General features: G+C 31.0%; 1 protein-coding gene across 1 annotated transcript; it reads left to right on the top strand.

The window, feature by feature from the left end:
* The first annotated feature begins 363 nt into the window (after nucleotides 1–363).
* LOC140440044 (facilitated trehalose transporter Tret1-like) lies at nucleotides 364–8,948 on the top strand. The gene is made up of 2 exons (XM_072530290.1): nucleotides 364–470; nucleotides 6,188–8,948. The coding sequence occupies exons 1-2, from the start codon at nucleotides 422–424 to the stop codon at nucleotides 7,519–7,521; spliced, it is 1,383 nt and encodes a 460-aa protein (XP_072386391.1). The 5' UTR covers nucleotides 364–421; the 3' UTR covers nucleotides 7,522–8,948.
* The last annotated feature ends 2,722 nt before the right edge of the window (nucleotides 8,949–11,670 follow it).

Genomic DNA, 11,670 nt, shown 5'->3' with positions numbered 1-11,670 from the left:
GATTCTAACTCGATGATGAACAACAATGGAAAACATCTAATATACGCAGTGCAGGACAAAAATAAATTTGCCTTAATAGTTGTCAACCTAACATAGGTGGAGGAAGATTGCAGAAATGCTTTACAGAAAAAGCATAACTTAAAAAATTCGGATGTGACTAGAAAATAACTGTACTGACATTCAAATATTGACTTTGATCATTTTGAAACAATGTAAAAGTTTATATATATTTTTGTTTATTCTACTTCTGTAACATAACTCTATTAATATTCATTAGTTCTTATCATTTTAGGGTTTGAAATTGCTTTATAAATATTTGTGAAAATGTTTAAGTATCTATAAATTTTTAAGTATTTATGTAGTTGCACGCTTGTATTTGATAAAAAATTTCACATTCAAAGTAAAACATTTTCATTGCAAAATGAAAGTGTTAGGAAATAGCTGGTTTTTGTATTTCTGTGGATTTGCAGGTAAGCTTCTAATATATAATATTGAATTCATTTTAATCTAAAGTAATTGGATTACAAATTTGTTAAGTGCATTTCTAAATTAATAACAAAGCATTTAGATTTTTCTGTATTACCTGTCGACATTCTTGAAAGGTTTTCTTATAATATCTTCTATATTTTATGTAAATTTCTCTAACAACTTTTATATTCCTGTTTAGGGTGTTAGATTTTGTATTGAATCTTTTGTTTCTTAGAACCCTTATTATCTGTCTTGTTAGTGCAGCTACTTAAATTTTGATACTTTGATTGTATACTGTGTTTAAGATAATCCCGCCCCAATTCTATTTTATCCATTCCCTTTTCCTTTGTGGTACTAACTCCATCTTTAGATAGACATTATAGAAACTTTATCTTTGGCCTTATCATATTTAATTTCATCGCAAGTTAAATATTCGAATAACTTCTAACTGTTGATCACTGGTATGGCTTCCAGGTCACCGATAAATACACGGTAAATACACAATAAAAAAGTTGGTAAACTTGCCAGAGAAGCATCAGGTATAAAATATTTTAGTGCAGAGCTGACCGGCTCGCACGAATCGGCTCAAAGTATTAACAGGATTTTTTACTGAACATGTGATAAAAGGGACATCTGGAATGGGTATCATAAATAAATGGAAGATGTACAATGAGCCTACTGGCTGCAGTATGACCAATTTTTAACAAATGGCTTACTTTTTTTTTGCCCTATTATATTTAAAACCTTACTCTTCAAGAGCTTTTCTCCAATTTTTTTTTTGTTCCAAATTATTTCCACGATTTTCTCTTACTACGTCACCAGCAGCATACATTAAGCGCCAGAGAAAGTTACATTGTAGTTTCTTCATCATCTAATCCAACCATAATGAGAATAAATAAGAAAAAAGCATATTAAATAAATAAGAACTGCGAAATATGCTATGAGCACTGATCTAATTCTACTTTAACATAGCTTCTATTACTTACTATATTAATTAGTCTTTCCTATATTTTCATAGCTTCTTCTTCTTCTTGTTTTTTTGTACAGACATGATTCTGTCTCTTTTTGAATATGTCACCAGTAAGTTGGCTTTCCATTGTTTTCGTTTTCTTTCCTATCGTCTTCCTATTGGGAAACCGTCTCTATTGGTTGTCATTCGGATTATATGATCATTCTTTCCTACTCTTCTATTTCTAACCCAGTACTTGATGTTTTCGATCTTATATGTCCGTCGTATATCTGTACTTCTAGCTCTATCCCATACTGTCTTACCCTTACCATCGATTTTTTTAAGGATATTTACCTCTGCTATTTCTAGCTTACTTTTTGTCCCCACTGTGTCACGTCTTGTTTCTACTGTGTACGTTATTATGGGTTTGATGACTGTTTTGAAAATTTATTTTTCCATATTATTTCATTCTGTTAATCTGCGGTTCTATTTTCATACTTGATCTTCCAATTCTGTTTTGAGCTTTCCGTAGCTAGATAGTGTGATGCCTAGATATTTAAACTCCATCACTTTGATCTGACCTTCCAGCTCCAATTTTATTCTTTGCTGTTATAACCATGCATTTTTTGTTTTGTGCAAATTAAGGTATTAAATTTTATGACTGTTATATTAAATTTGTGCAGCATACTTTGTAAGTTATCTTTACTTTGAGAGATTAGTATTGCGTCGTCTGCATAGCAGATTATTTTACGTTGTTTTATTCCCATTAAGTATCCTTTTTTAGTTTTTTTTATTATTTAATCTATTATTAGGTTAAACATTAGAAGATTCATCGAATCTCCCTGTTTTATCTCATTACCAGCTTCAATTGAGTCAGTTAGTCGTTTTTCTACTTTTACTTTTGTTGTGATATTCTCTTAGATATTTGCTATCGTTTTGATTATTCCTAGAGGTACCTACAATAAGTACAATGAGTAAATAATGTCTATTAATTTGACTCCTTTAAATGGTCTCTTAAGATTCACAAAACATAAATATGTCAGATTATTTTATCCTCATGATTTCTCTTGCACTGGCGTCATTATAGATATGGTATCAGTATATGATCTTCCCAATCTAAAATCTTATTGTTGTTCTGCTAGTGTTATAGTTTTATTTAGTTTATTTATTATCACTCTGGTTGTTAATTTTCTGAATCCGATTTGCGTCCCTTTTTGAAGAGAGATGTTAGAATACTTGATCTTCATTCTTGTAATATTCGTTTTTTTTTATTATTTTTTGGAATAGCTTTAAAAGTTGTTTTGTGAGATCTGTTTCTCCGTACTACTAGTAGCTCATTTGATATTCTGACCTCTCCTGAGGATTATTATTTTTTTAATTTTCTTAGTACTTAATTTACTTCTCCCTCCTTAATGTTTATTTCTTCGTTTGTCTTCTGTATGATGTATTTTGTTTCTGTTAGTTCGTTTATCTATCTTCTTTATGCTCTGATCATTTTTTTTATATGTTAGTGTTCGTTACTTTCCCCTCTCCAAGTAATTCCGTTGCTGCATTAAATATATTATTTTTGAGTTTTTTCCCAGCCTTCCTTGATTTTATTGCTTTCTAATATTTCATTATTTTGCAATCTTCTCTCATATTATTTTTCTGTGTAAGTATTTCGTGGATTCCGTATTTAGTCCTTAGACTTTCATTTTTGTTTGTATTGGTACCGCTTTTTAGGTTGCGAATTATTTCATGATAATTATGCATATTTTGATTTTGTGACTTATTAATTTTATAGTCCTGTAGTTTGTGGATTGTTGCAAATTTTACTTGCTTTTCTAAACTGCTTTTCTGCTTCTCCATGCATCTGGCATTTCTCCCACTGTCTGTGGAACCCTGTACCCTGGGGAAATTGTGTCTCAAGCTTCAGTAGTTTTTACTTTCAATTAATTTCTATTTAATTTTAGTGCACTATTTACTTTATTTTTAATTTCAACCACAAATATTCAATAACATTTAAATCTGATGACTGGGCTGATGTTTTTAATGACATTCTGGCAATTATAAAGCAACCAAGTACGAACCTGATATGGTGTGTTTGAGCATTGTCCTGATAAAACCGGTAATTGTTATTATTACCTAATTTTTGAACACTAGCTGCGGGATGATGCCTCAGTATATCCAAGTACATGTATTGGTTCATATTCCCTTCAATAAAATGCATGTTACTTATACCTGGAGATGACATATACCCCCACATCATCACTCCACCTTCACCGTGCTTTACCGTAGTGTTTAATTCTTCACATGCGAAAAACCATTTAGTTTTTCGCTTTATTAATTCTCAACATTTTCTATCTTAATTTTGCAATGATTATCCAGCTCCATCCATTTATACTTCCATTTCAACCCCACTCATTTAGAAATACAGACAGTTGTAAGATAGCAAACGAAAAAGACGCTCTCTTGCCTGTTGCCTATCGCTAGGAACAGACGCTCGCACCTGCATGCTAAGTTTCGTTAGCAGCAGAAGTAACTCTTTTTTCTTTCATGTTGACTATCGTTAGTAACAGACGTATTATCTCTACGGTTGACAGCCGCTAACAATAAAAATTCGCTCTCTCCCGCATATAATTACTCGAAAAATACCGCGAATACTTTTTTAAAATCGTATACAGACGCAAAAGTTCTATATCTCGTGATCCCAGTGTTAGTAAGACAGTCCAAAAGATTTATTTCTAGCACTTCAACCATGTAGTATATTCTTTCGTAATATCCATCTAATTGTTTTGGGGTTACATTGTTTACTAAACTGTCTTTTCACATCATCTTGCAATTTTTGTGCACTTTTTGTAGGGTTATTTGTTATTTCTCTGAAAATGTCTCTACTCACGTTCGGTAAAAATCTTATTTGAAGCTAACTCTAATTTATTTTCAACTCTATTTTCATTTTGGTGACGTTCAATATTGTGCTGAATTATTAGTGAACATTTATTTACCATTTTGGATATGTCTCTTTGGCTATATCCATTTCTAGGGTAAGTATTAATTAAATTTCTTTCTCTAATCGTAGTTTGGCAACACATTCTTAAATAATTTTGTTATTTGCCGATTAAATATTTTGAAATATCAAATTAAACATAAAAATACCTGCCATATGAATTAATGCTCCGCCTCCTTCGCAAATTTCAAATTAATAAGTTCTGTAATTCTTCATCTTATCTGCATCATTTTAGCTGTGACATCAAAATCATACATAAAATAATTAAATATTTATTCTTATTCTTATAAGTATGGTATATTTGAAACCCAAAAAATAGTTTATGCTATTTTAGAAGACTTCTAATTTAATTTCAATATGTAGTTTTTTTTATAATAAATATAGAGCCGCTAACACAAACTAGTTTTATTGAGTAGCGACTACACCATTTAAGCTGTGAGCCACTGTATGTGCAAACGTAGAACAAACCGTTGGACTTTCACATATTTTCTGAATATGTTGGATGTATGCTGTCTAGCATCTTATGTTATTTGAATTAATCTGCATTATAATTGAAACATAAAAAGACACGAAAAAAGAAGTCTATTCATAATTTAAACAGCAGAACAACTTTTGAGGTTTCATATTATCGTAGAACGTAGAACTGTATAAATCAACCAGATTACTTATGGCGAACTCTGCAGGAAAAGTAACTGCTACAAGTGCCATAACTCAGTCACCACAAAAAAAGATGTAAAAAAGATGTTATTTATGTCCTTCAAAAAAATCGAGAACACAAAAATAAACTTATAATAGTTGCAAGAACGTTTGCAATGAGCACAGCAGTGTGAAACATGAGTTCCCCAAGAAAGTAATAAAATCTCGTATCTATAATTGTAGATACTTTATAATTATAGGTTAAAATTTGCATTGTTTTTTAATTTTTACAGACCGAGCACAATAATTATTACTTTATTAGCTAAAAATAAAAATTTAAAAGAATTTATACACATCTGTCCTACTATGTCAGAAAAAAGTAAGTGTCCGGATGAGGGTTAATCTCACAAATTTAACTAATCTGGTTCACTGGTGTTTTCTTGGGAAGACAACCAGTTTAATTTTGAAATGGTTTAAACATATTGTTACGATAAATTCTGACCCAAAACGGTAAACATGTTTATTACTAATATGCTTATTCATTCGAGTATTTTCTAGGTAATGCCTACCTGACACACGATGTTATAAAAAGTGAAAATACCAGTTTGCCGTTAAAATTTCGCCGCTAGTCGAGAGGGCTGTCGATGTTTCTAGCTTAACGGTACTGGCGTATATAACAGGACATTTTATTTGGAAGGGACAGTTAATTTTGAAGAAGATTCGCGGTCGCGATTTAATTGTTACGTTCGTCTAGATAAATTATGTATTATTAGTTAAATAAATTGATATAAATTATCGTGCTTTTTAATAAATTAAAATAAGAACCATATAATAAATTAGCAAAGAATTAATAAATAAAATATAAATAATTATAAATTAAATAAAGACATAACAATTAATAAATTCATAACAATATTATTATGTTCTCTATTTATCTTTTTAACTGACTACAATATGCATCTAACTTAAGATGATACTGGAATTGTTTCTTAATATTATACAATAATACTGTAGCATTTAACTATGTAGAATATCTGGAAGCTTTAAGTTACCGAATGCCTTTTTAAAACGCAATAAAATATTTATTCGACGTTATTGCGCTACAAAAGTTTTTATAACGACTAATATGTAATTTATTTTTATTACAGTAAACGTCGTGACAGTGTGTCTTGGCATTATGATGGTGTGGACATCTCCAGTAATACTAAAATTACAATCAAACAACACGATGCTAAATCCCATAGGAAGGCCGATAACTGTGTGGGAATTTTCACTTTTTATTGCAACTTATCCATTAGGATTAGTTATAGGCTCAGTATTAATCGCAAAAGTACCAGATATTATTGGAAGGAAAAAAACCCTAATCTGTATAGCGTTTGGTACATTAATCTCCTTTGTTGGTTTGTTCCTGGCACGAGACATTTACACTTTATTTATTTTTAAGTTCACTGTTTCATTATGTTTAGGTGGTGGACCAATTTTGATTCCTACGTATACAGCAGAGATTGCTGAAGACTACAATAGAGGCCGCTTGGGATTCTTTATTACTCTGGCAATGACATTTGGTCAGCTATATGGGACTGTTATTGGCGCTTTTACTTCCGTTAGTGTTTTCTCTTTACTTTGTGGATTACCTGCACTTTTATGTCTCATTTGTTGTACTTGGTTGCCTGAATCACCGGAATATTTATTAACCAAGGGAAGAAAACAGGAGGCTATTGCAGCACTATCTAGACTAGGGAAAACAAAAAAAATTTTGGATATTGAAAATGAGCTTTTTGAAACACAGAATATGCTGCAAACTAATATTTCGACAAAAAGTAGTTTTCTAAAACGTTTAAGAGCAGATAGGGCTGTTAAAAGAGGATTTTATCTTGCATTATCAATTATGATAATTCAAGAATCAATAGGAATCAATATAGTACTGGGTCTTCTTGGTCCAATTTTAAATGAATCTATTGTAGGATTAAGTGGAGATATTCTTGCCGTAATACTAATAGTTATTAAATTATTTGCTGTAGTTGTAGCTATATCAATTGTAGAGCGAGTAGGACGTAGAATTCTGATTTTATTGGGAACGTTTATTGCTGGTCTCTCAATGCTTTTTTTGGGATTATATTTTTATATTCAACAAAACAATTATGTTAAACCTGATGTTTTTAAACTTTTACCCTTACTTTGTGTTACCTGTTACTTTATAGTGTTTGCTTTCGGTCTTAGTTCGGTACCCTATATTTTGGTTGCTGAATTACTTCCTAGTGACTTAAGATCTGTAGGAAGTAGTATCTGTCAATTTTTTGGGGAGATTTGTATGATTTCTGTATCATTTTTATATCCTTTTGCAGCCAAATATTTTGGAGTGCATTGCTGTATGTTTTTCTTTAGTTTTGTTGGTTTCAGTGGTTTTACTCATTTATATTTCTCATTACCAGAGACAAAAGGAAAGAGTTTTCTCGAAATAAAAAAAATTTTAAGTGATTAAATATTATATCTTAATATTGTGATTATCTACCATTAAATTGTAATTTCAACATTCAATTATGTGTCTAAAAGTTTTGGTATATATCATACCATTACTGACGGTCGAAAGTTTGACTATTCTTTGATTAAAATCTTTAAGAGATATGTCCATATAAAACGCAATTACAATAAATGGATAGTATTACAAATGGACAACCACAAAACCGTATGATCTGTGATAATAATATTATATTAACCAAAAAATAATATATATCCTATGTTAAAGGATTCTTCTTCTGTTTATTATGGCTTCGCTGCGAGGCGATTCGCCAGCTATGTTAAAAGATAAACTAAAAATAAACGCTGTATGGAAAAAGTAGGACAAATTTTATTAAAAATGAAAACATGACCAATGTAAATAATTTGTGTTATTGATTTCATGCAACCAACGATAGAATGCAATTGATCTCTTTCAATTGTTAACTCTTTTACTTGCAGTTTTGCTTTGTCTTATGCTGTCATGTTGTGATATCAATTCCTCATATTCTTTTTAAGCATAGTAACTTAAGATCTTTTAGTTATGGTTACGTCTTAGCTATATATTCGACTTGCATAGGTAAGCACAAAAATATTTCCTGTAAAGACTAACATGTAAAAGAGAGTGGTTGTCTCAGATGTGAATATTTTTAACTACTGATTCACTATACCTCCATTAGATTTCTTTTTCTTATTTATCTACAGATTAATAGTTTTATGTAAACTGCCATGATAAACAGTATTAAAGCAGTAAGCAAATGTTAATGGAATATTTTATTTGATTACCCAGGAGGGTTATTATTTGGTGGCCAATGTAAATCCTCTATATGAGACCTGTGAACTCCTTATATTCTTTTAGGGTATTTCAGATTATGCTTTAGAATTTTCTCCTGCTGCCAAGTCGAATTCTGTCTTCAGATCGGTCAACAGCTTGTAGATTTTAAAATAAACTGCAGGTTTAATAAGTTTACGAAAGGTCTTGATTTACTCTAAGTACATATAATCTGTCATATCTGCATATCGTCAAGGTGATCAACTATGTGGTTCTGTATAATTTTGAAGAGTATTATTCTGCGAATGAAAAAGAGTAAAAACACCATCCTAATTTTTTTTCAGCCATTTACATGCTGCTAGCTACAAAACAGGCTAAGTATGTCAACTTTGAAATGACATAACCTAATAACAAATAACTTTGGTTATACATTATAATTAAATACTCTTTTTTGAAAACGATTTCCGGAGTGGAATTCCAAACATTAAACACTACTTAGTTGAAAATGTGATTTTGACTAAAACCAATAATTGTGGCTTAATCCAATATAAACATAATATTTAACTATTAATTATTTATTGATTATTTATTAATTATTTATTTATTATTTATATATTATACATATGTACATATTGTCTTAATAAAACACATACAACCGAATTATATATTTTTTCTTAAAAATAATCGGTAGTCTTGGCCCGATTTTTGTGTTAATTAATATTTTAGTCACTTGCTGCTCCAAATTATAATAATTAGAAACATTTAAATTGGATTGGTTTTCCACAAAACTCCTTATAATATTACTTACTTACTTACTTACTTAATCAGTAGACCCATTTGTACCTTTCGGTGTTGGGCTGTTTAACATACAGTTCATTACATTACACTATTTGACAGTCTTCTGAGGTGTCCTAGCTCTTAACGAACTTTCTCCATTCCTTCCTATTGGATGCCATCTGTGTTGCTTCCTGCCAAGTCTTACCCTTACTCTGTAGTATCTGCGAGATGTCACTGTTCCATTCTTTAATGGGTCTTCCTCTTCTGTTCTTCCCTATTGGTTTGGCGTCCCACACTCTTTTAACTTGTCTATTATTGTCCATCCGGGTTAGATGTCCGAACTATGCCAATTTTTTCTCTTTGCTTGACTCGAGTATCGGTTTGATTTTGAGTCTTTCTCTTATTTCTTCATTTCTGATTCTATCAGTTCTTTTTACTCCTATCGTTCTTCTGAGGTATTTCATCTCTGCTGCCTGAATTCTGCTCTGATGTCTTTTGTTTAATATCCAATTTTCTGCTCCATATGTCACTGTAGGTCTATATATTGTTTTGTATATTGTCATCTTGGTCTTTGTTGATATTTCTTTGTTATTAAGGAATCCTCTATTTAGTGCTTGGAATAGTTTTTCTGTGTTTTCTATTCTGTTGTTAAGATCATCCTCGATGTCTCCTTTGTTGTTGATTACTGTTCCTAAGTATTTGTATGATTTATAATATTACAAGCGGTCAAAATATGCTGATTGGATTAAGTTTCCACGGAATCGGAAAAATCTTTGACTTCTATCTCATACGTGTCTTTAATATTGAGTTGGGTGGTTTCATTGTTTGGCTGTAAATCTTCAATATCTTCGAAAACAGATAAATTATCATCAAAAGAAACAAATCTTATAAAATCTTGGTTTGTCATCTTGTCAAATTCTGATTTTTCTCCGATTTTCTACAGGTGATTTTATGGGCATAGTAGTTATCAACAAATAACACAACGTTTCTATCCTTTTCTGCCATTTTCCAAGTCAATAAGCTATTCTTTAAACACGATTGTTGTAATCTAAATATTTTTATTGAAACTATATTATACTGACCATCATGATTTTGAGAATTTAATACACCTTAGACTTTTTGCTCGGTAATAAAGCGCAGGTTTGTCACAATTGTTCACCAAAAGCCAAAAAATAACACCCACGTAGAATCTCCTTCAATATTGGAAGTGAGAGATGCAATCACACGACTTAAAAATAACCAGTCCCAGGATTGGACTGTATTCCATGTCATTGGAACTAGCTGATGACGTATTGTCAGAAAAATCCATATTTGCTATAATTGAAGACTTATTTACAAAAACAACATAACCCACATTTTCACTAAATTTGAGCCAATGCCCTAAGCAACTTTTTGTTTTAAGATACATGGAATAGTGTAAAAGATAAAAAGACATAGGCCGCTAAAAATAATATCGATGTTTTTCAAAAACTACGTATCTGTCAATATTTTTAGGAAAAACTAAATATCTTTATTTAACAGGTAGGTATGTACTTTTTGTGAAAAATGTATCCATAGTCGGTGTCAAGTTGTCAAGTAATATAACCTAACCCCAAAATTCAGTATAAGTTTATAAGTTTATAATTTTATTCATTTATACGTCTTTGATAAAAGGGAATAAAGCAATAAGTGACTCCAGAATAAATAAAAATGATAATGTAACGAAAAAAGGCAAAATGTAATAAAAAAAAATAAAGAAAGCTAAAGGTATTGACCATATTATGTGAATATAATTTCGAATTGTACGAAAGGTATAAAGAAATAGTTAATGGTAAAGAGATAATATCTTTCATAAAAATAGGTAGACTTAGAAGGGCTGGACATGTATGAAGATCGAATGAAAATTACCCAACCAGACGAACCATATTAGCGGCATCAGTAGAAAATGGGAGTAGAGGTAGATGGGGGAGGGGGTCAACCAGGACGAGAGAAAGATCGGCTCAGCAAACTGGCAAAGGTTGGTAATAAACAGAAACGACTGGCGAAATAGACTGGGGAGCGTCAAGGCTCAACTAGAGCTATAGCACCACTGATAATGATGATAAACACATCCGTTATTCATATATTTGCGGCAGATACACCTGCAACTTTTGCTTTTTCAACAATTTTTTTGAAGGAGACCTGTGAATTGGCGCTTTAAAGTTTGCATTACCCAAATTTTCGGCTACTTCTTTTACTTTTCTTTAAACTCGACTGCTTATAGGAACAGTTAGGGCTTTATTCTTAGTAAACCACTTGGCTAATGACTGTCGACGTACATAAATATCTTTCCTACTGCTTTTTCGTTCTTGGATTAATTTTGAATTAGCTCGTCAATTGTTGATGAAACTGTCTTGGTTTTTAAAAAATTGGTTACATAAGCTTGTAAAATTTTAAATTTTTAGCAATTTTGGTTTGACTGTTGGTTAATAACAATAACTTTTTCTTTTAAAGTAAGGTATTTTCTTTTCAAATTTACTGCCTCCCATGATTCACTTGCAAACACTTAGGTCTCTGGGAAATTCTAAATTAACTATTAATTTTAAAAAGGAAAAGACAGTTAAGATT

Source organism: Diabrotica undecimpunctata, chromosome 1 (genome assembly GCF_040954645.1).
Source record: "Diabrotica undecimpunctata isolate CICGRU chromosome 1, icDiaUnde3, whole genome shotgun sequence".
Taxonomy (NCBI): domain Eukaryota; kingdom Metazoa; phylum Arthropoda; class Insecta; order Coleoptera; family Chrysomelidae; genus Diabrotica; species Diabrotica undecimpunctata.
Note: the sequence above shows the minus strand (reverse complement) of the source record. Positions and strands in the feature narration are given on the sequence as shown.